Source organism: Polypterus senegalus, chromosome 5 (assembly GCF_016835505.1).
Source record: "Polypterus senegalus isolate Bchr_013 chromosome 5, ASM1683550v1, whole genome shotgun sequence".
Lineage (NCBI taxonomy): Eukaryota > Metazoa > Chordata > Cladistia > Polypteriformes > Polypteridae > Polypterus > Polypterus senegalus.
This window is the reverse complement of record NC_053158.1, coordinates 71,131,748-71,159,601: the sequence shown is the minus strand read 5'-3', so window position 1 is coordinate 71,159,601 and position 27,854 is coordinate 71,131,748. Positions and strand designations below refer to the sequence as shown.

The window sequence follows — 27,854 nt, the reverse complement described above, 5'->3', positions numbered from 1 at the left end:
AGACCAGCTGGCTGCCCAACCTCTCTTTGTTAGACAATGTAAAAAACAGATTAAAAACCCTTTTCTCATTGTAATATTTCTAGTGTCTCTTTGATGGTCTGACGTGTTAGGTTGTCTTCTTAATTGAAAACTGGGACTTGATCCCTACCAGGGTCATCTAGACACAGGTGTCTGATGTTAACATGTCAGAAAACCTAATGATCTTAGGTTATATCATTTATTTATTAGAAGGTGTATAAATGAGTAAATGGGCAAGTAGTAAAAGTTAATTAAGGATCACAAACACACTGTGCTGCTGAAAAAGGAACCATCGTGCTTGGATTGTGACTTGCTGAGTCTCTCACAGCTTGTGATTATTGGAGGTATTTCTTCAAACTGTTTATACAGTCCTGGTAGTACAGCAATGTCTTGTAATGTCAGTTTCTCCATCTGTGATGCCTGTATAGAATGGTGCTCAGATACAGAGTGACAAGTTTCCCTCATCAGGGCTCTGGGGGCTTCCTGAACAGCAAAAAACAGTCTCTTTTTGCAAACGCCTTTCTCAGATGTACTTTGTATCTTATTCCTCCACTGGGACAATGTTTGAAAAATTTCTTTAAGATGATGACATGCTTCTCAACATAAGGAAAATTATTTCCCCATACTGCATATTACTCATCACTTCCACTTCCAAGTTAAACCCACAGAGTCTGGAAAAAAGAAGCTAAGAATGATGTTGTTAGCCTTAATTTTGTTTGTTGTTGTAGCTCTGATGCCCAAAAGAAAAACTGCTACAATATTTGTGAACAGTTCACAATTTTCCCTGGTTATGTGGAGTACTTTGTAAGTGTAGGTGTATTTTATCAGCTCTCAGATTAAGGGTGCTTGCTTGATAAATTAAAGTTTTTAAGCATACAACTGTCTTTTGTATCATTACTTTAAACAGGTACCATTTCTGATGTTTGAAGTTTTGATGTTCCTCTAAGAATTACCTCCAGTTAGTCATTTTAGCATTCATCCATCCATCCATTTTCCAACATTTTAGGTTAGTTATTGATGCTCAGTTGCCCTATTATAAGTGACTGGGCCTAGTGAAGGATTAGGCTGTTTTCTGCCAACTGTACTTTTTGCTGCTGGGAAAGGCTCCAGCTCCATGTGACTCTGAAGCTAAGAAGCTAAGCTAAGACAATAGGCAGAAAATGTGTTATATAAATGATAAATACAATGTGTCCAAGCATGACTTAGAAGGAAAACAGCTGAAATGCAGCTTTACTCCTTGAGAGAAAATTATTTTATTGCCTTTGTCACAAGAACGACAAAGAGTCATTGAAAAGGTTTGGGGCAGCCACCCATATAATATTTCCTGGCTGCAAAATTGATTAAACAGAACAGACATATTCACAAGACTGAGTCCAAAACAGAGCTGATTTGCTGCCTTAAAATGGCGGCCTTTAAATGCAAGGAAAGGAAGTGATGTCATCAGGTCCGGAACCGGAAGTGACATCATTGGCTGCCCCAGAACTGGGCTGGATTTTCCAAGAATGTTCTGTAAGGAATTGAGAGAGAAAAAATTAGTGCACCCTGCCGCCCCCTGGTCAGGCATTGAATTACTATTATTCAGGCCCTTTAGTTGTCTCCTAATTGCACGTGTGTGTGACACCTTAAACAATCATTTGCACAGAATTTCATTTGATGAAGCATGCACACCACAACACAAGTGAAATATCAATGTCAGCATGTAACATAATGTATACAGCAATCATCATTCCTTAACAGCCCACAAAGAACTAAGTTTTACACTGATATTAGAATTTATCAGATTATTTAAGACTACTGTTAAGATCAGAACATTATGTTTGTGCATTTCACATCTTGTGAGAAGGTACTTTATGAAATGGGTTATTTCTGGTTTGGATTTGTTTTAACTGAAGAACGATGTTTAGAAGACCAAGACTATGATTTAATCATGGTGTATCCAGTAAATGCAACCTTATCAACACGGTGGGTTGATGCTCAAGGGACAGCAGTGATTGACAGCTATAGACTACAAGATATTTCTTATGTAGTCAGAGCCCATGAAATTCAAAAGTTAAATAAATGCAGCTAGGTCTTGCTTTGGGCTGAATAACATTTTCAAAGGTAAAACCAAGAAATTAAGGACCTCTGAGGAATTCTGTAAAAGAAAAGGTGATAGTGAGCATGTGCATGTGTGAATTAATTTTATAAGGAAGTCAAGGAGAAAAAGTGTGTTTTGAAGAGAAAGTCATAAAGAGAGGAATCCACAGAGCTTACTTTGCTACACCTTTGGTTTTATATGTTGCGGTATGTTACAGCTGTACAGAAGTGCCTTTCATGCACATACACAGGATGTATAGTACCAAAAAGCTTTTTTTGTTTTCTTTTTTTTCAATAGCCATTATTTGGATTAGGGATGCACATTTTGTTCAAATTTCATATTTGATAATCCCCTTTGATTGCTTTATATCCAGTAATTTAAAAATAAACATCCTGTTAATAACACAGAAAATATTATAAGTATACATTTTTTGAGAAAATGTTGTATTTATGCATGTAAGAAATTATTCTAATGGTAATTGAAAACATGTCACAAACTGTCCCTTGTCATTACTGAAAAGAGCTTTATTAATTGTCAGGCTGGCAGCTGAAAACAGCAACACTGGTAGCACCAGCATTTTGGGTATGCTCAAGTAACCTCTTGCCACAGTTGAAAAATGCTGCCAAGTGCCACCTTTGTTAAGTTTAATGGCAGTACTAAACTTAGCAAATGTACATGGGTTTTTGGTGTGTGCATGAGCGTACTTTGTGCTGTGATTTTTGTAACAATTGTTTTTTGTGTGTTTTCATGAATACACATACTGTACGTACTTTACTGCTGTCCTCATGTCTGCAGCACCACTGATTTCTTCTGCCAGCCTTTTTCAATTTAGTGGAATATTTTTGTGATAGTTTAGCCAGAAGCCAACGTGAATGTATATTTATTGTGTTTTGCAGTGTAAATGTTTTTAGGAATGGTTCTTTTTATATTGGTGGATACAGTAATACTGGAAATGCCTAATTTGTTAGACTTGATTTACACGTACAATCCATGACATTCACTCATCACTCATCTCCAAAGCACACAAATTAAATTAAGGAATATGGCCCAGGCTGATGACCTTAGCTTCAAAACAGAGCAAGCAACAATACCTCAACAAAGGCCAATGAATCATAGTCCATGAGTACTTCCCCAGATACAGCTGCACAAATCAAGCAAAACCATAAAGGCTGGTGACCTCAGTTTCAAAACCTTAGCAGAGGTTAGAAGCTGGCTACTATGTTACCCCGTAAAGGGCAGTATAATTCTAACAGAATGAGCACAACTCACACCTTAAACAAACATAAAAGATGCACCCCAACAAATCCACATAACTGTCTTTGAAAGAGCTCAATTATGAATCACTTATTCAATTATGAATCACTCGAACATGCACATCTTGGGCAGGTGATATTAATAAACAACGCAAGTTTTAGTGAGTAAATGTTAAAACAGTTATTTAATCATGAGTTATGTTTATTTTCAGAGAAACCTGGCATTAAATACTAGAAGTAAAAATCAGAAGAAAGATAGAACCAGAATGATTTAAATTAGTGTCCAAAACAGAAAGCTTTGCCTCAGTATATCCAGGAGAGAGAGAGAGATGTCGGGTAATTTAAAGCTTCTATTCTTCTTAATGCAACAAAGGTGTTCCTTAAAAGGATGTGCCATAATGAAGCAGGGTTGATCAATCTGCATTTTCATTTCGTAGCTGGCACTGCACTTCCCTCCTTAGACAGGATATTGTTTTTAGTGTATCTTCATAACTCACCTGTTTATAGCAGGTACGGTGTTCTCTTGTTAAAACCCTGTATCATTTTCTCCATTTTGAATGTAGGTATACTGTCTGACTCATGTCCATCAACCTCTACTGCTGAATATATGTCTGCGTCAAACCAATAGGTGCTTTGTTTTATACAGTGGCTTGATGGCTATTTTTAGTAACTGACATTAGCCAAAAAACGAATGATTATGAATTCACAATAGGTCTTGTTCTTCTGTCAATTATAAGTTACATTAAGCTAATTATGAGGAACAAGTTAAATAACAAAATTCCAAATGCCCCCATTTCACATTTTCTCACAGGAATAAACAGACTGGTTAGCTTATATGAACTTAAATGTAACAGGGAAAACTTCTTTCTAATGTTTGCTGTATGTTTGCATATTTCTTCCAGAGGTCTGTTTTAGCATGTTTGTTTGCATCCCAGAAATTAATGCTGTGTTAAAAAATATTTATTCCCTCCATTGTGTTTAGGTGATGGTTCAAAAGAATAACAGATGTAGTGGATCATTATTCTCAAGTGTTTCCATACTTGACTCTAAAACTTGTACCTTTCTTACTAGCCCCCTGAATACTTCATTCACTTGTATCTGCTCCCTCATCCCTCATCTGTCCCTGACAGTATGATGTCATCATTGAGCCAAATCGCCTGCTTCTCGGCACTTCTTCTCCTTTGTCCTCATTTAACTTTACCAAAACATTTTTTCTAAACTCTTGATTAAATGCACACAGTTAAAAACCATGCTAGTTTTCCTTTATAAGCCCTATAGTATAGCCATATTCTTGATCACACAGTTTATTCACTTAAAAGCTACATTTTATCTAAAATGAAACACAAAAATTACATATTATGAATCTTATTTAATAAACTAAAAAACTCCATTTTACAAACTCCATTATGATTGGCTGTGGCTATCTACGTTTCTGCTTGTGCATAATCGTGGTGTAATGTTTTTCTGTATGGCTAGTGACAATGCCTCTAGGTGACATGTGGTACCCAAGCTTAAGGCAATAAAGAAGCTGCCAATTGTCTTTACAGTCAACCACTTTGAATGGTAACATATCTCCCATCTTTCATTCTATACACCCTCTGATTGATCTTCTTTTTTTCCAAGTGGTGGTGCCAATATGGAAGATTACTACTGTCTGACCTTGCACAAGATATGCTTGCTTTATATGTTGGTAATGTCTTGCTGCTTTGGTATTTCAGCACAGTATTAGAGTTTAAACTTCCTCACCCTTTCCCTGAAAATGCTGCCAAATCTAAAATTTTTTTTTTTGATGAAGGCTCAAATTTAATTTCTTGATGTAAAATGATCTGAAACACAGCTAAAATATTGCCCTCGTGTGAACATACACATATGGATAAAGAGTGAATATAAAATCTCACAAAATGATAACTTAAATGTAGAACCTATGCCAGTTTTACAAAATACAACAAGCAGCCTTTCTCACAAATATTCTTTAAAGATATTAGCGATTTCTACTCTGTACACTTCTACTACTAATAGATTTGAATTTGAACTTGAACATTATATATTAACAAACAAGCTACATTATATGCATACTTTTTAACAGCTTTACAATAATCAGAGTCCATTTGATTAGTAACTTGAATACTTCTTTTGTGAAGTTTGCATGTTCCCCCAGTGTTTGTATGGATATGTTTTGTGAAGTCAGCTGTCAACCGAAGGTGTTGTATAGAGGCATTGCTTATTGGGAGCTGCTTACCAGATGTGAAGTTTTATGATCAGGGCCGGCACCACCATTAAGGCGACTTAGGTATTCACCTAGGGTGCAGATCATAAAGGGAGGAAACCCAACCACACGGGTTAGCTATCGAACAGTTGATTGGCACACTAATAAGCCTTGGCCTAGGGTGCAAAAAAATCTAGCACTGGCACTGTTTATGAACTAATATCTCATCTAGGGCTAATTTAAACTATAAGCTCCACATTCCTCTAACATTAACCAGGTCAAAGAGGGCGAAGAAAATAAATGTACAGTAACTTAAACAGGAAAGATGAATAAAGAAGATTATTTTCTGCTTAACCACCCCAAAATAATATACATTCTCTTGCACCTAAACACTGTAGCAGATAGAGTCATGGTCCACCTCTAACACCCTCAGGTACCACTCCAAACACCAGGTAAAAAGTCCACAGTTATTATTTATTATAATAACAATGTGCACCAAGCACTCTACACTACTTATAAATGAAATCAAAACAACACTACAATATTCTCTCCTCCTCGCCCAGACACTTCGCCCTCCTACCTCCCAGCTCAGCTCAGTGTCTGGACTGGCCCATAGTCCTTTATAGCCCCTGACCGGAGGTGTTCCTGCCCAATCAGTCCACAGTTCCTTATTCCTTCCGGGTCAGGGTAAACAGTCCTTTTCTTCAACCCGGGAGCACGTCGTTTCTTACTGTCACGTGACCGTGACGCACTCCTGGGTTATAGGGCACATAAGAGCCTACAAGCCCCCCTACAGCGACGCCTGGTGGCCCCCAAGGTATCCAGCAGGGCTGTGTACAAACACTACATAGTCCATGATGCCCTGCTGGAACTCGGGCATGATCATGCTGTCGGGAGAGCTCCTCCTGGCGGCCTGGGGGTGAGGGCCGGAGTAAAATGTCGGCAATCCTCCACAACACCCATTTAAAGTAAAGCAAAGTAAGTTATCACAACTGTTCTGTACAAATTGTGTGGATTGAATAATAGAAGATTCTTTTTCACACTTCAGGTATGACATGGAAATGCATACCATACCTGAATGTCTGCATGCTCTTGCGATAAAAAACAACATATATTTTGTTGTTTTTTTCTTGTTTTTCTCTATTATGCATTTTTTATAAAGAAATAAAAGAAAACACGCAGTGACAGAGACCCATCAGGAAATTATATATGGATGCTATCAATTTAGAAAACTGTACAAAAAATATAATGCATATCATGCTGTAAGTAGAACTTATTAAAAATGAGCTGGGAGAATGGAAGGAATACTGCTATTATAATTCAGACTGAAGCTGTTCTTTCCAACAATAAAATTATAACAACAAATGCAAAAAAAGAGCAAAGAAATCCTCAGTGGCTACAATTTCTTTGAAAGATACTGTTGTAGTCCCACTAGGCAAAAATCCAAGACAGAACATCATAGGATTGCTTTGCAAATCAAAGACTATAAAAAGAATACTTGTGTTATGTTAATATGACGTCTATCCATCATGTCCTCAAATGTTTATTTAAAATCTAAATTCTTATGAAATTTGTTAAAGATAGAGGAATTCTACCTATTATCTGATTAATAAGGTTATGTGGTGATATTTGATGTACACCAATGAGCCACATTAAAACCACTGACAGGTGAAGTGAACAGCACCTGTTAAAGGGTGGGATATATTGGGAAGCAAGTGAACAGTCAGTTCTTAAAGGTGAAAATGGGGCCAAATTGGGATGAATAGATGACTGGGTCAAAACATCTCCACAACAGCAGATCTTGTCGAGTGTTGCTGGTATGCAGTGGTTAGTACTTACTAAAAGCCTACACGCAAGGACAATCTGTGAACCAGCAAAAAGGGTAACGTGTTCCCAACACTCATTGATGCACATAGGTAGTGAAGGCTAGCCTGTCTGGTCTGATCATGCAGAAGAGTTAATTGCTGAAAAACTTAATGCTGGCCATGAGAGAAAGGTGTCACAACAAACAGTGCATTACAGCTTGCTCTGTTTGTATCTGCGTAGCCGCAGACCAGTCAAATGTGCCTACAGTGTACAAGTGGGTGTCAGAACTGGACCATGTATCAATGGAAGAAGGTGCCCTCGTCTGAATCATGTTTTCTTTTACATTATTTGGACGGTTGGGTGCATGTGTGTCATTTGACTGGGGAATAGATTGCAGCAGGTTGCATTATGGTAAGAAGGCAAGTGGGCAGAGGCGGTGTGATGCTCAGTGCATTGGTCTACTGGGAAACCTTGGATCCTGGCATTCATGTGGATGGTACTTTGATACCTACCACCTGCCTAAAGATTGTTTCAAACCATTACACCACTTCATGGGAACAATATTCCCTGATGGCAGCGGCCTCTTTCACCAGGATAATGCCTTATGTCACACTGCAGAAATTACTCAGAAATGGTTTGGGGAACATGACAAATAGTTCAAGGTGTTGACATGTCCTCTAAACCCTCCATATCTCAATACGATCAAGCATCTGTGGAAGGTGCTAGAAAAACAAGTGCAATCCACCTCGCAACCTACAGGATTTAAAGGATCTGCAGCTAACGTCTTGTTGTCAATTGCATACAATATATCCGGCTCTTCAATATACACTTATGAATTTGTGTGCTTACTTTAGCTCCCAAAGTATCTACCACTTTCCTTTCTTACTTGTGTCAAATTTAAATTGTGAACAGTACACTGACAGAAGGAGGGCTTAAAGAATGAGTGAAATTAATTTCCTTTTCACAGACAATAGGGGAGCACATTCTAAATTAAGGTGAACATCAGTTGTGCTAAGTTTGCCAACAAGGTAGGTGAGAAACACTAAGAGCCCAGCAGTCATCATATATTCAATCACAGAGTGACTCTGAAAAGCCTTTACTGACAGATGCATGTTTATAGTTTACTTTTGTTTAAATAAAGAGGATTCAGAGACGTGGAACAGGATTATTTTTATTCAGAGTCTGTATTTATTCCATTAACATGATGAGTGAAAAGCATCAAATTATCCCAAATTTATCCAGCATTTTGTCTTTCTGCATTCTTACAGAACACTGACACTGAGTGCTTCATAAAATATTAAAGACGAATATAATCCGATGGATATTCTCTATAGTGGCATACAGCAAAAAGAAACAATACAATAGAAAAATGTAAATCAACAGAGTGAGACACTTCTAGAGTCCCATCTGTAGTGATCAATTGTCAAAAATGACAATGTTGTATTTTTAATTTAGTGGAGAATATTTAATATTAATTCATAAGATTAAAATTTCAAGCCCAGGTTTAAAATTGGAAGGAAGTTTACACATTGCAGTTATTAGGTCTTAGAAGCTAGCCTATTTTCATACAGTATACTTTCAATATTAATAGGGATCCATGCACTCTATTACTGATACTTTTTGTGCCATTTATTTTTTTTCCATAAATTCTATGCCTGTCTGTCTATATCATTCTGACTTTCTAGTTAATGTATGCTATATACTGAAGTGTCCGATTATCCCTGGTTTTTGCCCAAATCCAACTCTTCCAAGGTCATTGAGTTAAAAACTTTTGTGGAATGGAAAATATTTCATTGGACTCATTAGTCTCCCGGGTTATGCCCATTTAAAACCATACCTCCTCCTCATCTCCTTTCACTTCATCACCATATAACTTTAAGTAATTTGATTTCTGGATTCTGCTCAACAACTATCATCCAGATAAGCTTGATATGTGTGCAACAGCATACCTACTGTACCTATATTCAACAGGTTTCAGGAAAAGAATATTGTAATAAAGAATAGAGCACTTCATTAAAATACCTTGCAGTAAGAGAATTTAATGCACATTATTGTACTGTTTGTGCTATGCCTAATTCCATCTAGTTCTTCAGTCACTTAGCTGCTGTTTCATTTATATAACACCATTCATATCATGCAATATAACAAGGTGCTTTCCAGTCTTGTCCCAGACTAAAAAGTCTTGTCTCGTCCCAGGATTTTTTTATTATAATATATATATATATATATATAATCGAAGGTTTGAAAGTACACCTTATGAGAAAAACTTCGAAGTCACAGAGGACTTATCACTGAACACATTCCGACAAAGTGCAGAACTATCTAAGAAAGAAATATGATGTTAGGTTATGTACCCAGATGAGTCAAATACAAATCAGGGGAGGTTATTAAGCAGTATAATGTACTTGTGAGGTCTCATCTGTAGTGCTTGAAGTGGAACCAAATTACTGGCAGTACTCTTTTTTTTATTGTCATACAATGACATTCGATCAAAGAATTATTTTGGGGGAGGGTCCCTTGTATAGCTTTGAGTGCTGGGATATGTCAACACTATGTAGTGGAGTTGGCATGAATGTTCACAAAGAGATTCTATTACTCACTGATATGTTAACAAAATGTGCTTTTAGATGAGCCAGGCCTGTATATTGATAAGTATCAGCCCATTGCTCATCTGGATTAACTTTGTACAATTTTGGTCTCTGTATTACAAAAACGACCAGAGAAGAGGGACTAAACTGATTCCAGGACTGCACAATAAGAGTAATAAGGAAAGAGTGAAATGAAGAAGTTGAACCTTTTCAGTTTCAGCAAAAAGAGATTAAGAGGTGACATAATTGAATTCTTTAAAACTCTGGAGGGTATTAGTACAGAGGATCCCAGCTGTTCTGATTTCTCTATTGAGATGTAATAGATATACAGTAAATACAGCTAATCTCCTCCCATTATCAAATTAGTAGCTTGGAAACTAGCCTAACACTGAGTGTACAAATATACAACTTTATTAATTAAGAGAAGTTATTAGACTACCAAGCAAAAAAACAAATAATATTCAGCACATATTTGAACTGCATTTGATGCCAAAACTATAAATTGCATTGACAATTACACTGTATGGCCAAAAGTATGTGGACACCCCTCCAAATTATTAAGTTCAGGTGTTTCAGTCACACACATTGTTAACAGGTACATAAAATCAAGCACATAGCTACGCAATTTCCACAGTCAATAGAATAGGTCATACCAAAGAGCTCAGTGACAAATATGGCACTATCATAGGATGCCACCTTTGCCAAAAGTCACTATGTGAAATTTATGCTTTGTTAGATCAACCCAGGCCAACTGTCAGTGATATTACTGAGAAATGGATGTGTCTAGGATCAGTAACAACTTAGCCACAAAGTGGTAAGCCATGCTGACTCACAAGTGGGTGTGCCAAGTGCTTAAATACATACTGTGTAAAAATTGCCTTTCCTCTGTTGCGTTACTCACAGTAGAATTCCAAACTGACTCTGGAGGCAACATCTGCATAAGAATTGTTCATCAAGAGTTTCATGAAAAGGGTTTGCATGGCTGAACAGCTGCACACAAGTCTAATGTGGATTGCCAAGCGTCAGCTAGAGTGGTGTAAAGCACGTTGCCATTGGACTCTAGAGCAGTGGAAGCATGTTCTGAAGTTGTGATTCAACGCTTCACTACCTGACAAGCTGATGGACAAATATGGATTTGGCAGATGTCAGTAGAATCATACTCCATAGTGCCTATTAAATTCATGGCAGAGGAGGGGTAATGGTCTGGGGATGTTTTCCAGGATTTGGGCTAGGCCCCTTGGTTCCAGTGAGGGACACTGTTAATGCTAAGGATACAATTTTTAGACAATAGTGCATTGCTGACATTGTGGCATCAGTTTGAGGAAGGCCCTTTTCTAATTCAGCATCACTGTGCCTGTTTGCACAAAGCCCAGTCCACAAAGGCATGGATTGATGAGTCTGATGTGCAGGAAATTGAGTGGCCTACACATTTACCTGATCTCCGCTCTGTTGAACACCTTTGGGATAAATTGGGAACCTGATTGTGTGACAGGCCTTCCCGTCCAACATCAGTACCAGACCTCACATATTTTCTGTTGGCTGAATTGACACAAATTTCCACAAGCACAATCGAAAATCTTGTGAAAAGCCTTGATGTCCATGGAGTTAGGATGGGATGTGCAATAAATTCATATAGGTGTGATGGTCAGGTGTCCACAAACATTTAGTCATATAGTGTACATCTGAGCTGCAGCTGAAGAGTGACTCACAGACAACTGCAAATTATGTCAGTAGCTGATAATAAACTAAGTACCAGTATATAATTGGAAATTTCCATATACGTAATCTGCTGACTATGCTATTAAATAGACAGTCACAGTCTCTGTAGTCATTAAGCTTTATGTTGTAAATATCAGTTTCATGTCCTTATTCATTTGCTTTTTCAGTTACATTTTCTTTCAGATAGAATTATTTTCATTGTTATTTTTCATCATTTGATTGGTGACATCATCCCACAGCTTAGAAACTGAGAAAGACCGATTCCTTTTCCTATACCTATATCTACTGCATATCCTTTTACTATATTCACTATGAAGAAAGAGAGTCAAAGCAGAATTAAGTCTTGGTGGTGAAACAACAGATTGGTGACAGCATGGAGCAGAGCCATGTAAACAGTGTAGCTCAAGTCAAGGGGTTTATCAAGAGATGCTAACAACACTGGGAGGCCATTGAAGACAGTGAAATCACATAGTGTTAGTTATGTGATGGGGCAGAATAAAATGAAATATGCTTGTTCCATGAAGCAATAGTCATGAGGTAGAACAGAACTATTCTCATATCCATCCATTTCAGGATCAAAGTGAGGCTGATGCTATATGAGCAGCAACGTTTATGAGGCAAAAACTAACCTTAGTTGAAATGGCAGTCCATGTTAATTTCTAAACAAATAGTTTAATTTTCTGTAGAGTTTGGCTCTGTAATGTTGTTCACAATGAATTTAAAGTTAACCTTTCATATCCATTGCCTCTTTTCCTGATTAATTTCCATTGTGAAATACAATAATCAATCCATCCTAGTTGTAATAAACCCTTTAATTAAATTTTAGGGCCAAGTTCTAAGAACAAAACTAACCAGGTTTGGGTTGTATATTAATTACGTTTCAGATGTGTTGTTCTTATTTTGTGTTTTTAATAGAGGAAGCAAAAATAAAAATCTTTACCTACAAACATAATTTACTAATAACATTAATAAATTGTTTGTAATTTTTCTTTCATGAGATGGCAAATGCAGAACATAATGCTTGATATTACGCATAATAAAGCACTCACCAATCCATACGTGGACAACTCAGATAAAGAAGCAATTAAAAATTGCTTATAATTGAATATTCCAAGACTGCCAAAGGCTTGGTAAAAGGAGGTTTCACTTTGTTTGTCCTTTTCTCTTTTTCTTCCTTTGGAAGCATTAATTACAGTTGAGTAAAATGAAAAATGATAATGACAAGAGGCATTGGGCAAAGTGGAAAAACCAATTGTTTAGATGTACGGATGGGAATTACATTAATTCTTAATGATTCATTTCTTTGCAATGAATTCTCATGGGCACATAGGACATTTTCTAAATAACAATTTTTAGAAATGTTATTCCAGAAAGATTTAAATAATTTTGTTGAAAATTTGCCTGATGGCATTTTTGGTTTCTCTGCATTATGTCATATTTTTTATATTTATGCCCAAAAGGATATTCTTACTTTGTACCTTAACAGAAAATAATGTGTAAATGCAAATTATAATGTAAAATACAGTTTGAATATTCATTTAGTGTGCACCAAGTCTAGTATTAATAGTTATACTTTATTGTTAATGTGTAACTAAATGAGTTAATGGAAGGGCAGCAAGATGGTGCAGTGGATGGCACTACTGCCTTAGAGTTCCAGTGCTCTTCTTTAGTTGCATTCATATAAAATATGAAAAGCACTTACTGTCATTGTCATGTCTGTATGTCTGTCTGCATGAAACAACTCAGCTCCAAGTCCAAGTGAACTGATTTTGTTGAAATTTGGTAGATGTATCCTTCAAGGAAAATAGGAGATTTTGGTTTTCATTGAAATATGTCAAGAACATACTATACACATTTTTCAAATTTGAAAAACTCACATTTAAAAAGCATTATCAAATTTTTTGAACTCATCCAAGAGTGATAACTGGATGTACTAGTCAGTTTTTGACAGATGTGATTTATTTACTGTTTTATTTAAGACAGAAAATGCACTACGATACTACAGTCTTCTGCAAAAGACAGTTTGAGTCCCTTGGATTCATTAAAACTTTGAGACACTTAATGCCCACATACAAAAATGGGCCATTTGTAAAATTATTGGTTTAAGCAGTGTTTTTGTTCCTGTTTTTTTTTATTACCTATACAATTGAATATGTTTTTAGATTAGCTTTATTACTTTCACTGAAGTGTTTGATTACTGCATGATGTACACTCAACCTGAAAAACCATTCGCTATGGTTTCTGAAAACCTGTATGGCGCATCCATTAGTAGTTTAATTTGCAATCGAACATGCAGCAAAATTATTACTTGTCTTGTTCATTAATTAAAAAATAAAAGAAAGGAGTGTAATAAGGTTAACTCAGACATGCAATACATACTCATTATATATAAGCTCATTATAGCATACAGCATATAAGCAATAGAATATTCAAAGCCGCCACACACCAGTCAGCAAAAACTATATATTCTGCTGTGCCTGCCCCACTGGGCTGGAGTGTTATGAGCTTAACTGAACTTTTAACAACTAAAATGAATAATCATGAAATCGGAAGAATCTCACTGCTGTGAACATCTGATTATATTATTGTGGTACGGATCAGAATTGCAGTTTGTTTAAAGCTATGTCTCAAAAAATTGTTAGATATTATGCAGTGTTAGAGCATAAAAGGCAAAGTGAAACTGAGAAGAAAATATCTGTTGAAACCAAAAATCTTTCCAGTCTATTTTTGATGACTGATGACAAGTCATCAATAGAGACTTTCCTTTAAATTTCAGACACTATCTCACAAAATGGTCATCTTTTAATAGAATAGCCACCATAAAAACTTGTTGCTTTCTCATCTAGAATTGTAATTACCTTTGTGTAATTTTTCTGTAGTTTTTTATACTTTATGGCCACTTTATTTGTTATAGTAACTGTTCCTAATAACCAATCAAGTCTTCCGTTTGACTACCATCTTGTTTTTTGCTGGCAGAATTGAACTTGGTTGTGTTGTTAGCTGCTGATACCTGGTACAGCATGACAGGTTGTGCTTTCTTATATGTTGCTGTCAGTGTCACTGCTGTGCACATCTGATAATTGACAGACTCTCCTTTCTGTCGTTAGTGCACTGATGATATCATCCGCTTCTGCCCCTTTTCCCAAAGGTCTGTTTGTAATTCCATAAACTTCATTGGCTAGATTTTTTTGTGGGGTGCAGTCCATGCTCATTACACTTGAGACACTGTTGTGCAAGAAACACCCAGCGGAACTGCTGTTCCTGATACTTTAATGTCAGCACATCTTGTGATCATGAACAAGCTACTTTTAAAACAATTGCAATCTTTGACATTGTCCCTCTAAATTAAAAGCATGAGACCCTGTGGTGCTTAACTTTTGAATTTTCAATATTTCAATGTTTGAACACAGAATGTTATCTTTTTGAGCTGGAACAGCAGGCCGCCTTAATAAATGGCCATCTAGTGTACAGTATGTTACCAAGAGAAAAAAATTTAAAATCATATTTCAGTGATAACAGGTGACATTTACAGTCTATTCACAAATGAATATTCATATTGTAAAGCTAATCTGTAGTGTTGTGTAGTAATAATAATTAAATGATTCAGTTGCTATTTGTCTAACTTTTATGAGTTAAAGATGTTATTTTTACTTTTTTAATATTAACCGTGTTTAATATGTTTATTTTTTTCATTACAGGGCTACCACAGACCAAACCACTACATTGCCACACAAGGTTAGAATTATTCCTCACAATCTGTTTTTGTGATTTTTGTGTTTTGTGTTCTTGGGTAACATGTTAAGTTTCTTAATAATGAAGTTATGAATTAATATTTTCAAATGAAAAATACTGTAACATCCAACTTGGGAAAGCTTTTAACATACTTCAGGTAGGCACATAAACTAGATGTTAAAATACTGAGTATAAAATACTTTTAATACAGTGAAATTAAGTATATATATATTGTAAAATAAAGTGTATTGCATTAGAAAGCATTTTATTGCAGACTGTAGAGTTATTGCTTGGCATTATTGGGAATTGAGGGTTAAAGGTTAATTTGAATACTTAATTCCACACGTACTAACTTATTAATGAAATGTTGCTAATGACAGATGTTTACATAAAAGTACTAGCATGTTTCCTTTCTAACATTGTTCTATATTTATATTTATTTGCATATTCTACATGTACTGTAAATATTTTAATTCAGATTTGTTCTAAATTTTAATGTCTGTAATTTGCAAATGAGGCTAATTTAAGCTGTACTCAGCTATGATACTTTAGGTGAGTATTTAACGTTTAACAATCTTTATAGATTGAATAATTTAAAATTGGGTGGCACGGTGGCGCAGTGGTAGTGCTGCTGTCTCGCAGTTAGGGGACCCGGGTTCGCTTCCTGGGTCCTCCCTGCGTGGAGTTTGCATGTTCTCCCCATGTCGGCGTGGGTTTCCTCCCACAGTCCAAAGACATGCAGGTTAGATGGATTGGCGATTCTAAATTGGTCCTAGTGTGTGCTTGGTGTGTGGGTGTGTTTGTGTGTGTCCTGCGGTGGGTTGGCACCCTGTCCGGGATTGGTTCGTGCCCTGTGTTGGCTTGGATTGGCTCCAGCAGACTCCCGTGACTCTGTGTTCGGATTCAGCGGGTTGGAAAATGGATGGATGGATAATTTAAAATTGTCTTCAAATGTATGTTAATGGACCCTTACTGATTTGTCAGCTTATGCATTTTGTAAACAATATATTTTCCTAACTGTGGGATTACACATCTGTAGTGTCTGCTGGATTAGAGTCATAATTGCAGGGGTCAAAGGAATTTTATAACAGCAACCAAGATAATGTATAATGTAAAAAAAGGGAAAAACTAACAAACTAGCCCTTGCTTAATGTGTGACCTTACATATGCATTCGTAAGTAGTGAAATGTCACAGATCAGCTTTTTCTTAATGGTAGTCATTATGAGGAAATATTTGACAGTGTGATTTTTTTCATTTTCGATTGCAGAATATGAGCATTTAAAATAAGACAAAATAAGTCCTAAAGAAGGTTTGGGGCTCCAGACAGAAAACCCCATTTAACTGCCAATTTTTTTAGGAATAAAAAGATGTTGTGCAAATGGCAACATGCAGCCCACATATCATCAAGTCTTAATGCTGAGCTTCCTCTCTGTGCCGTGCATGCTTAAATTGAAGGTCAGGGTCTAAATTGACAACATCCTTGTGGCATTGTTGTTTTTCTGCACTGGAGGTTAAGGGGTGGAATTGATACCAGGCCATTCCTATTAGTGTTTCTCCATTTTAGAATGGAAAAAAAGACAGACTAAATAACTCTTCCATATCTGGTGCAGTGACAACTCATGCTCCTGCAGTTTTGAAATTCTGTGTTGGGCAGTATTGCATCTATTTAGCAGTTCATTGCCACACCTTCCGTTGAGCGTGTCTGTCGCTGTATGCTTGTTCACTTCTGTTATGTGTGTTCCTAGACACACTTCTTTCTTGCAGTTCCTTGGAAACTATAATTCCCTTGCCTGTCTTAAAATAAAGGCCTCTTAGACTGACCCCAGCACTGAGCCATTTTGTTGTTGTCAATTGCTTTGTGCTTTTTCTTCTGTTTGATTTGATATATTTATAATGTTTTGTGCTTGATTTTTAAATTCTTACATACTTTTCAAATTTTCTCATATTGTATTATCGGGATTTTGACTGTGTTCTTTCTTGTGTTCCTTTCTGAGAATACCATAATGAGAACTGTGCTGGAATATTTCATTTTTATTTTGGAGGTAATGGAATCAAAATTCTATCTTATTGAGTTTATCAACTTTATCACCATGTCTCACACCAGATACATTAATTATACATCATTTGTTATTATTTCATGAAGTGTGGGAATGACTAACCCCTGTGACAAGCCTTCCATGTGCCGTCTGGGTTTTAATTTTTTTAAATAAATAAATAAATAAAATAATATAATGATAATAATTTCTGTTTTTAAAATGTACCATTTAAATGCAGGAAACATATGTGTCATATATATTAAATACATTATAAACACTTGAAAACAGTAAAGATTTTAAATTAGTAAAGCAAATTTGCATTATATTTTATGCAGACTCAGGAGAATACATTTTAAGCGAAGTAAGGTGAAGTCATAATGTGCAGGGGTGAAGAAAGCAAAATCAGAGAATGTTTAAATAATAAAGGTGTTTTGCCTAGGGAGAAATGATAGCATTTGAGCCTTAGTGGATGTCTAGAAGTTATTTAGAGAAGGTCAAGCAAAGGTAAATTAAATTAAAATATTTATCTATATATATAATTCACTAAGGCAAGACAACCATGGAAAGCACGCCGGAAGGGGCGTGGATTCACTGAGCCGCCAACAAGTAAGACACCTATGGCGCATGCAGGAAGGAGCCACGCCCACCAACTCCAAGACTATTAGATACGACGATAACTCGCAGAGCCACGCCCACCAACTCGGACGCGACAACACAGAAGAAACGGCGTCATTTATATTCGTCTGTCGTAGAGGCCACATGCACCTGCATGTTGACTGTTCATAGAGGCATGTTTCTCACGGAAGTAAATCGCCATATGCAGCGTGTAAAACGGTTTGTGAGGGGTATCCCATGGGATCTTTAAAACAATCCTTTACAACTGAGGTTAAAACACAATGAAGTAAGCAGTCTTTAAAAACCGAGTTTTCGGTTACGACGCACGACCGCGTACACCATACCAAACTGTTTTACACGCTACATACTGTACAGCAATTCGCATCCACGACAAAAATGCGTCTTTTTAGATGCTCCTGCAGAAATATGGAAGACGTTTCCCTGCCCACTAACACTCCTTTTTCACCGGCCCGCTTCTACCCTCGCTCTCTAGGCATTCACACTGCCTGCCCATGTGCCTGGACGCAAAAATTCACCGACCACCCAGTTGGCCCCTTTCGTCTGTGCTAGGAGTCCACATGCACGTCTAAGCCATGTTGACCTTTCATTATTCTTTTCGGTTTCGACACCCCACCGCGTCCACCATGAAAAACCATGCAAAAGGAACAATGAAGCCCTGCCCAGAAACTCTACCACTCCTCCCACGTGCTCAGGAACGCACCTCAGACCACTGCCCGCCAACTCAAACAGCTCATCAAACACATACTCGCTCACTTTGGTCTGTGCTGCGGTCCAAACCCAGCGGTGAGCCACGTTGACTATTTGTTTGCCCTCCATGGCTACTGCTTCAAATGTATTTTATGGAAACAACACTTCTTTCAATGTTATAGAAATTCCTGCTTCAGGTAACTGTTTGTTTCTGTCAGTCAGGTTTTTTTGGAGAAATGTCATTGACGAAACTGTTGCTCTCAAACTTCGTAACATGGCTGTTAGCTTTGTTTGGAAACATTGGGATAACTTCGGTGATGTGGTGTCTGTTGTTCTTAGTCACAGAGGCATTGTTATACAGTCTGCTCAACAATACGCTGATTACATGAATACGTCCGGAGTCTATGGTGGCGAGGCAGAAATTGTGGCAATGTCCCAAATCCTTCCAGCTACTATCAGCATTAACTTCCAAGAACGTCCTCATGCCTCTCCTCGAGTTTACAATCCGGCCCAGCGTCTCTTCATATCCCTGCTTTTTAGCTGTCCTTTGGATCATGGGCATTACAAGGTTCTCATGCCTCTCAAATACCCATGTGATTACCTTCTGGTGAAATCTTTTGACTCTGTCAGTATGTGCACACAGCGTGCACACACACTTGCTCGCCACACTACTGTGACGTCACCTGCCCACTCTCCTCTTCCTGAAAATCATTTAAGGACACCCTCCCCTGAACACACGCATTCCACACAGGACTTTCAATGAACCTTTTGTTCCAAAAGCTTCAGAGTGCACAGATATCTGAACGCACATTAGAAAAAACACAACACTATCCGAATGATGCAATGTGAACATTGCCAACAATGCTTCGAGACAACTCGCGCTTTCAAAAAACACTGACAAACTCATTCCACTCTCACCTTCAATTGCACATTTTGTAACGAGGACTTCACGGGTGAGATGGATCTCCACAACCATATGCAGATTCATTCAACGCAAAGATTTGTATGCAAAATTTGCAACAAACACTTTCAGGCACGCAGATACCTTACTAACCATCTCAAAACACATTCCCTGATGAATTCTTTTCAGTGTCAACACTGCTCCAAAACCTTCACACGCCAGAAATATCTCAAAGCACATTTACATACTCACTCCACTGAACAAACGCATTCCAAAAAGATCTTTGAATGCACGATTTCTTCAAAAACGTTCCGAGTGCAGAGATTTCTCAACATGCAATTAAAAACACACTCCAATGAACAAATTATGCAATGTGAACATTCCCAGCAATGCTTCGACACAGCTCATTCCAATTCCCTTCAGTGTCAACACAGCACTAAATCGTTCATGCACAAACATCGCATTCACTTTTCTGCAGCAAGAAGATACCGCCATTCACGTCCAAGAACATAACATTGGCCTACCTATCGCACTATGTGCTTCTTGCAGCGCTCTTCATTGGCCAGCAGAGGTCAACAAATCCGGACATTACACTAAGTGTTGTCATGCCGGCAAGGTGTCTTTGCCACCGCTAATCAAGCCCCCTCTTTTATTAGAAGACCTCTTGACTGGCAAGAACCCGCTCTCCCGAAATTACTGTGATCATATCACGGAATACAACTCTGCTTTAGCTTTCGCGTCAATGGGCGCACACATCGCTCAACCATCTGGACAAGGACCGTATGCTTTCATATCACCAGGTCTCTCCTTTATATAACAATCCTGACACGACACCACAATACGGTCAGCTATATATCTTCGATTCTGCTGAGGCTACCAGTCAACGTTTGCAAAAGGAATGTAATAGCGCTTGCAGTGACATTTTGTTGCTTCAACTAGACAACATGGTACGCCAGGTTGATCCCTTCGCAAAGTCTTACATGCAAATGCATGACATTATCACTCATGGTTACTCTGTTACTGCTGTACGAATGGTGTTCATGGAAAATCCAGTTCTGGATATGAGAAGGTATAACGGCCCCATCCTGTCAAACTGATGTTGCTGCTTTGTAGGTGAAGACGGGGAACCTCCTGCACAACGCGATATTTGCATATATCCAAGGGGAGATGCTTGCAAGCGTATCTCTGTTCTCAATATGAACTGTGACCCCATGGTTTTTCCACTGCTATTCCCTTACAGAGATCCAGGCTGGCACATACAATTAACCCATGTTGAGTAAAAGCGACTCCTCCTTGAACCGTCACCTTATCGTGGTGGAGGGGTTTGCGTGTCCCAATGATCCTAGGAGCTATGTTGTCCGGGGCTTTATGCCCCTGGTAGGGCCACCCAAGGCAAACTGGTCCTAGGTGAGGGATGAGACAAAGAGCGGTTCAATAAACCTCTAATGAAGAATAAAAACCTTGGACGACGTTTTCCCTTGCCCGACGCTGGTCACCGGGCCCCTCTGGAGCCAGGCCTGGAGGTGGGGCTCGATGGCGAGGCCTGGTGGCGGGCCTGCACCCATGGGGCTCGGCCGGGCACAGCCCGAAGAGGTAACGTGGGTCCTCCTCCCCATGGGCTCACCACCTATGGGAGGGGCCAATGGAGGTTGGGTGCAGTGTGAGTTGGGTGGTGGCGGCGGGACCTTGGCGGTCTGATCCTCGGCTACAGAAACTGGCTCTTGGGACGTGGAATGTCACCTCTCTGAAGGGGAAGGAGCCTGAGCTAGTGCGCGAGGTGAGAGGTTCGGCTAGATATAGTCGGACTCACCTCGACGCACAGCTTGGACTCTGGAACCAATCTCCTTGAGAGGGGCTGGACTCTCTACCACTCTGGAGTTGCCCCCGGTGAGAGGCGCCGAGCAGGTGTGGGCATACTTATTGCCCCCCGACTTGGAGCCTGTGCATTGGGGTTTACCCCGTGGACGAGAGGGTGGCCTCCCTCCGTCTTCGGGTGGGGGGAAGGGTCCTGACTGTTGTTTGTGCATATCGCCGAACAGCAGTTTGGAGTATCCACCCTTTTGGAGTCTCTGGAGGGTTGCTAGAGGGCATACCTTCTGGGGATTCCCTCGTTTTGCTGGGAGACTTCAATGCTCACGTGGGCAATGACAGTGAGACCTGGAAGGGCGTGATTGGGAGGAATGGCCCCGATCTGAACCCGAGCGGTGTTTTGTTATTGGACTTCTGTGCTCGTCATGGATTGTCCATACGAACACCATGTTCAAGCATAAGGGTGTTCATATGTGCACTTGGCACCAGGACACCCTAGGCCTCAGGTCGATGATCGACTTTGTGGTCGGTCGCCGGACTTGCGCCATATGTCTTGGACACTCGGGTGAAGAGAGGGGCGGAGCTGTCAACTGATCACCACCTGGTGGTGAGTTGGCCGATGGTGGGGAAGATGCCGGTCAGACCTGGTAGGCCCAAGCGTGTTGTGAGGGTGCTGCTGGCAGAGTCCCCTGTCAGAAGTAGCTTCAACTCCCACCTCCGCAGAACTTCAACCACGCCCCGAGGGAGGTGGGGACATTGAGTCCGAATGGGCCATGTTCCGTGCCTCTATTGTTGAGGCGGCTGACGGAGCTGTGGCCGCAAGGTGGTGGTGCCTGTCGTGGCGGCAATCCCCAACCCGTTGGTGGACACCGCGGTGAGGGATGCCGTCAAGCTGAAGAAGGAGTCCTATAGGACTTTTTGTCCTGTGGGTCTCTGGAGGCAGCTGATAGGTACCGGCAGGCCAAGCGAACGCGGCTTGGTTGTTGCTGAGGCAAAACTTCGGGCATGGGAGGAGTTTGGAGAGGCCATGGAGAACGACTTTGGACGGCTTCGAGGAGATTCTGGTCCACCGTCCGGCGTCTCAGGAGGGGGAAGCAGTGCAGTGTCAACACCGTATATGGTGGGGATGGTGCGCTGCTGACCTCACTCGGGACGTTGTGGGTCGGTGGGAGGAGTACTTCGAAGACCTCCTCAATCCCACTAACATGCCTTCCATGAGGAAGCAGAGCCTGGGGACTCTGAGGTGGGCTCTCCCATCTCTGGGACTGAAGTCACCGAGGTGGTCAAAAACTCCTTGGTGGCAGGGCCCGGGGTGGATGAGATACCGAGTTCCTTAAGGCTCTGGATGTTGTAGGACTGTCTTGGTTGACACGCCTCTGCAACATCGCATGGACATCGGGACAGTGCCTCTGGATTGGCAGACCGGGGTGGTGGTCCCCCTCTTTAAAAAGGGGGACCGGAGGGTGTGTTCCAACTATAGAGGGATCACACTCCTCAGCCTCCCTGGAAAAGTCTATTCGGGGTTCTGGAGAGGAGGGTCCGTCGGATAGTGAACCTCAGATTCAGGAGGAACAGTGTGGTTTTCGCCCTGGTCGCGGAACAGTGGACCAGCTCTTCACCCTTAGCAGAGTCCTGGAGGGTGCATGGGAGTTTGCCCGACCGGTCTACATGTGTTTTGTGGACTTGGAAAAGGCATTCGACCGTGTCCCTCGGGAATCCTGTGGGGGGTGCTCCGGGAGTATGGGGACCCCTGATAAGAGCTGTTCGGTCTCTGTACAACCGTGTCAGAGCTTGGTCCGCATTGCCGGCAGTAAGTCGAGCCCGCTTCCAGTGAGAGTTGGACTCCGCCAGGGCTGCCCTTTGTCACCGATTCTGTTCATAACTTTTATGGACAGAATTTCTAGGCGCAGCCAGGGTGTTGAAGGGGTCCGGTTTGGTGGACTCAGGATTGGGTCACTGCTTTTTGCAGATGATGTTGTCCTGTTTGCTTCATCAGGCCGTGATCTTCAGCTCTCTCTGGATCGGTTCGCAGCTGAGTGTGAAGCGGCTGGGATGAGAATCAGCACCTCCAAAGAGCATGGTCCTCAGCCGGAAAAGGGTGGAGTGCCCTCTCAGGGTTGGGGGAGAGATCCTGCCCCAAGTGGAGGAGTTCAAGTATCTCGGGGTCTTGTTCACGAGTGAGGGAAGAATGGAGCGTGAGATCGACAGGCGGATCGGTGCGGCATCCGCAGTGATGCGGCTCTGCATCGGTCTGTCGTGGTGAAAAGGAGCTGAGCCGTAAGGCAAAGCTCTCAATTTACCAGTCGATCTACGCCCTACCCTCACCTATGGTCATGAGCTATGGGTAGTGACCAAAGAACGAGATCGCGAATACAAGCGGCTGAAATGAGTTTCCTCCGCAGGGTGTCTGGGCTTTCCCTTAAAGATAGGGTGAGAAGCTCAGTCATCCGGGAGGGGCTCAGAGTAGAGCCGCTGCTCCTCCGCATCGAGAGGAGTCAGATGAGGTGGCTCGGGCATCTGATCAGGATGCCTCCTGGACGCCTCCCTGGTGAGGTGTTCCGGGCACGTCCAACCGGGAGGAGGCTCCGGGGAAGACCCAAGACACACTGGAGGGACTATGTCTCCCGGCTGGCCTGGGAACGCCCTGGGATTCTCCCGAAGAGCTGGAAGAAGTGGCCGGGAGAGGGAAGTCTGGGCCTCTCTGCTTAAGCTGCTGCCCCGCGACCCGACCTCGGATAAGCGGAAGCGGATGGATGGATGGATGGATGAGTAAAAGCGAACCGCGAAAAGAACGTGAGTCACACAGCTCCAATTTTATGCTTTCAGGCATGCCATGAGATCTTCATTTAGTGTTTTGCATTCCAGTGGCAAACTCTTCCAGCAATACATCGTCGACGCATATGTCAGAACAGAAGGCGAACGTCTACATTACCTTCGCTCACATCAATAAGATTGGTCCGCCAGTTTTCAGTCACGGACAATTGTGTGTTGGTTCGTTCCGTGCATTGTTACAATGTTGCATTTCTTGCTGATTTATTACATTACCGATTTTTCAAATGTTAATTTTCTCCCTGTGCTTAAAAATCATTAAAAAACCGGCCTGATTATGCGGCGCATGGTACGCCGCGGGTTGGCTAGTAAGTCATAATCTTTAAAGGTAATCTTTAATGCAAAGTTGAGTGGCTCATTCTCTCAGTCACTCACTCATCAAGAAAACACCATTTCCCATTTAGCTAAAATGGTGCTATTTGGCAGGATGGTACATTTAAGGCAATAGATATCTGCTAAGAAAGGACATTTTGATATATCAGTATTTATTTTAGTATACCTAAATGATACCCCACTTCATTTTTTTCTGCAACCTTGTGGCAAATGGCAATTTGGGGACTATAAGGAGTAAACTGTTGCAGAAAATGTGATCAACACTCACAAAGTTTAAATAAGAGCATTGATAAAAGTGGCATGTCATCAAAGGCAGCATCTTCTGTGTTTTTTTTTCTTTTGTTCTCTGCTGTTTTGGGATAAAAATTTCATTATCTTGCTAGATTAAAGTGTTTATCTTACAGTACGTCCTTTTATCTCATCTTGGTTTGTGTTTAGACATGTTGAGTTTACAAAAGACAAACTTGTACATACTTGTACATTTTAATCTGGACCTGTTTCTGAGAAATGTACTACCAAAACCAGAATATTCAGTGTTGCCAAATCCTTAAGGAGCAATCTTCCTTTATTTCTTTCTACACCTCCCTCCCAAAAAAAAAAAAAAAACGTATAAAACTCCCAAAGTCAAATACCTGTTTTTAATAAGTGTGGCTATTGCAACACGAAAAATGTAATATATTCAAAAGGAAACTCAGTTGTTGTTTTTGTTATCATTACCTATTGTGGTATTATATTTCACATAATCTATGAAGTGAGATTCAAGCAGCCGGACAGTGGTTGCCTGATATACTTGGCCAAGCGTGCACTTCATTTTATTGTGTCCACCATATGTGACAATAAATCAGAGATAAAGTGATTACATTTTTTTATCAGTGCATTGCCTTGTATTTTTGAAAAAGCCAACACTGTTGTCCACCTACATATCATCATTAAGTTTGGTATACCAATCAACAATTAGCATTAAGCACTTTTTGAAGTAAAAAAAATAGGAAATAAAAAAAAATGCTGCAAATTAACTGATGGAGTCAAGCCACAGTTGAAAAGAATGAAAAACAATTTTTTGTTCTATAGCTGGTGGAAATGCTGTTTTCCTGACTGTGATAAGAAGAGAACCGGGCAGTGCTTTTGAGTGAATAAAAGTAATTAGTAACTTGGACTTTTACTGAAACCCACTGTATTCCGTGGCAGCATTATTTCTAGGCTTTGATGCTAATAGAGTCAAGCTTTTTAGCAGTTATTATCTTTAAATTAATCAACTTTAAATCACCTTTACAACATTACTGAATACTCTGCTTTGGTGATGTCCTTTAATACAAAGTCCTTTTGCAATCTCTTTCACACAAATATCACCAAGAACTGATAATAGCCTGTTTAACTGTAAGTAGCTCAAGTCAACTACTATAATATTAGCCCCTAGTAAAAAAAATACTACAAATACTGTATATAGAAGTGAATTATTTAGATACACAGTGCTTCTCATTCAATTCAGTTAATCAAAGGCATTTTGACTGAAAATTTCCTAGGCAAAGCCTGGTAACACAGCTAGTATCTTAAAAGTGCTAGGCCTTACATGAAAGCCTGCCAAAGTTTAAAGAGAAAACCTGGGGCCTCATGTGTAAATGGCACTTATGCACGAAAATGTTGCATACAACCATTTCCACGCTCGCTTCAAGATGTACAAAAACTAAACTTTGCGTAAAGCCATGCACATTTTCATGGCAGCCTCACACCATGTATACACACTTGCCTGCTTGGTTTAGTAAACAAGCGGCACCCGGTGCTACTGTTTTTGAGTGGTGTCCCTTTCTTTTTTAGATTTGTATCCATAACTTGGGATTTATCAAATACACCAAAATTAATTGTATATCATTTAAAAATTTAATTCACTTAATTGTAATCATTCTGTAATAATATAATGGTGTACAGAATGGACAAATTATTCCAACTACTATATCTGCTTTTGCGTTGTTAGAAGAAATTGCAAATAGAAGAATTAGAAGACAGAACATAGTTATAGATGATGATGACTCGCTTCTAAGTGTATTTCAGTTTCCAAGAGCTTTTCTCTTGGAGCTGTGTCCGGAACTGACCCCAGCTTTACAAAGGCAGACGTTGAAGAATGTGCTGTACCTGCTCCTTTGCAAGTTCTGTCCACCCTTGGGTTTTTAGTCACAGGAGTTTTTCAATGTGAACTTGCTGACTGATCTTATATTTCACAATCATCACTGAGTCATTCTATGCCAGCTATATGGGATGGTATTATCCACTTGTCATCCAGATATATAAGAATTCCTTAAACTGTGGTAGAATTGGCACTTCAGCCACCATAAAAAACCTCACACTGGTTCCATTACATCTGAACTTGTGTGGTGCTGAGGTGTCACCCGTTGCATGGCTACACTTGGGTCCCAATCTGGGATCCAGAGTTGGTTCATCATGTGTTGGGTGTGGAAATGCACTGTATCAGTGCATGTTCTTAACCTCTCCTCTCCTCTCTCTTACACTGAGGTTCAACTGGAAAACATCATAGCGCAATTCATTGCAATGTCCGGTTTTCCAAATGTAATTGAAGCTGTCAACTGTGTGCATGCACATTGCTACGTTACATCAGCCATGGATGAATCACCAAAAGAATGAGCTGGCATCACATCATCTATAGCAGGAGACTCTATAAAACATAAACTCCACACAGTCATAGGGACTTTTTCCAACTAGTGCGGCAAAAGGCAAGCTGTCCATTTAAGGATAATGAGTCACCTCAAAGAGCCATGTAAAGAGCAGAGAATCTATCCATTGTGTCAGTCGGAACCAATGATGCACTATAAAGGTGCCGTCAGAAAATTAATTTGCTTATGTAAATGGAAAGCATTTCCACTCTATTAATGTGCTGCTCTATAGTCCACAGAAAATGTGTTACATTGTGCAAGCAGGTAGTGTGCTGCATAACATTGCACAAAATCATGGCCTGCCTGTACCTGAAGGTATGATGAACTTAACCCTGACCCATCAAATTAATAAACCAAGTCAGACAGTGTTACAACTTTGTTTGAACGTAATTAGCAGAATGTAAAAACAGGTAATAACATGCAGCATTTAATTTTTAACCAATTTATTTAATTTGTGGTCAGTATCACATAATACAGCCATTAAACTCCTTAGTTCATTGATCACATATTTTACAGCATCCACTATTGCATTTTGTGACTCCAAAACAGCATTTGTC

General features: G+C 39.9%; 1 protein-coding gene across 11 annotated transcripts in view; it reads left to right on the top strand.

Moving 5' to 3' along the window:
- The window catches only part of ptprma (protein tyrosine phosphatase receptor type Ma), an 815,060-nt gene that overhangs the window by 725,117 nt on the left and 62,089 nt on the right, over positions 1-27,854 (top strand). For all 11 annotated transcript variants that reach the window (XM_039754798.1, XM_039754797.1, XM_039754796.1 and 8 more), the window contains one exon: positions 15,366-15,402. In XM_039754798.1, the coding sequence (XP_039610732.1) occupies positions 15,366-15,402 (37 nt within the window). The remainder of the gene's footprint in view (positions 1-15,365; positions 15,403-27,854) is intronic.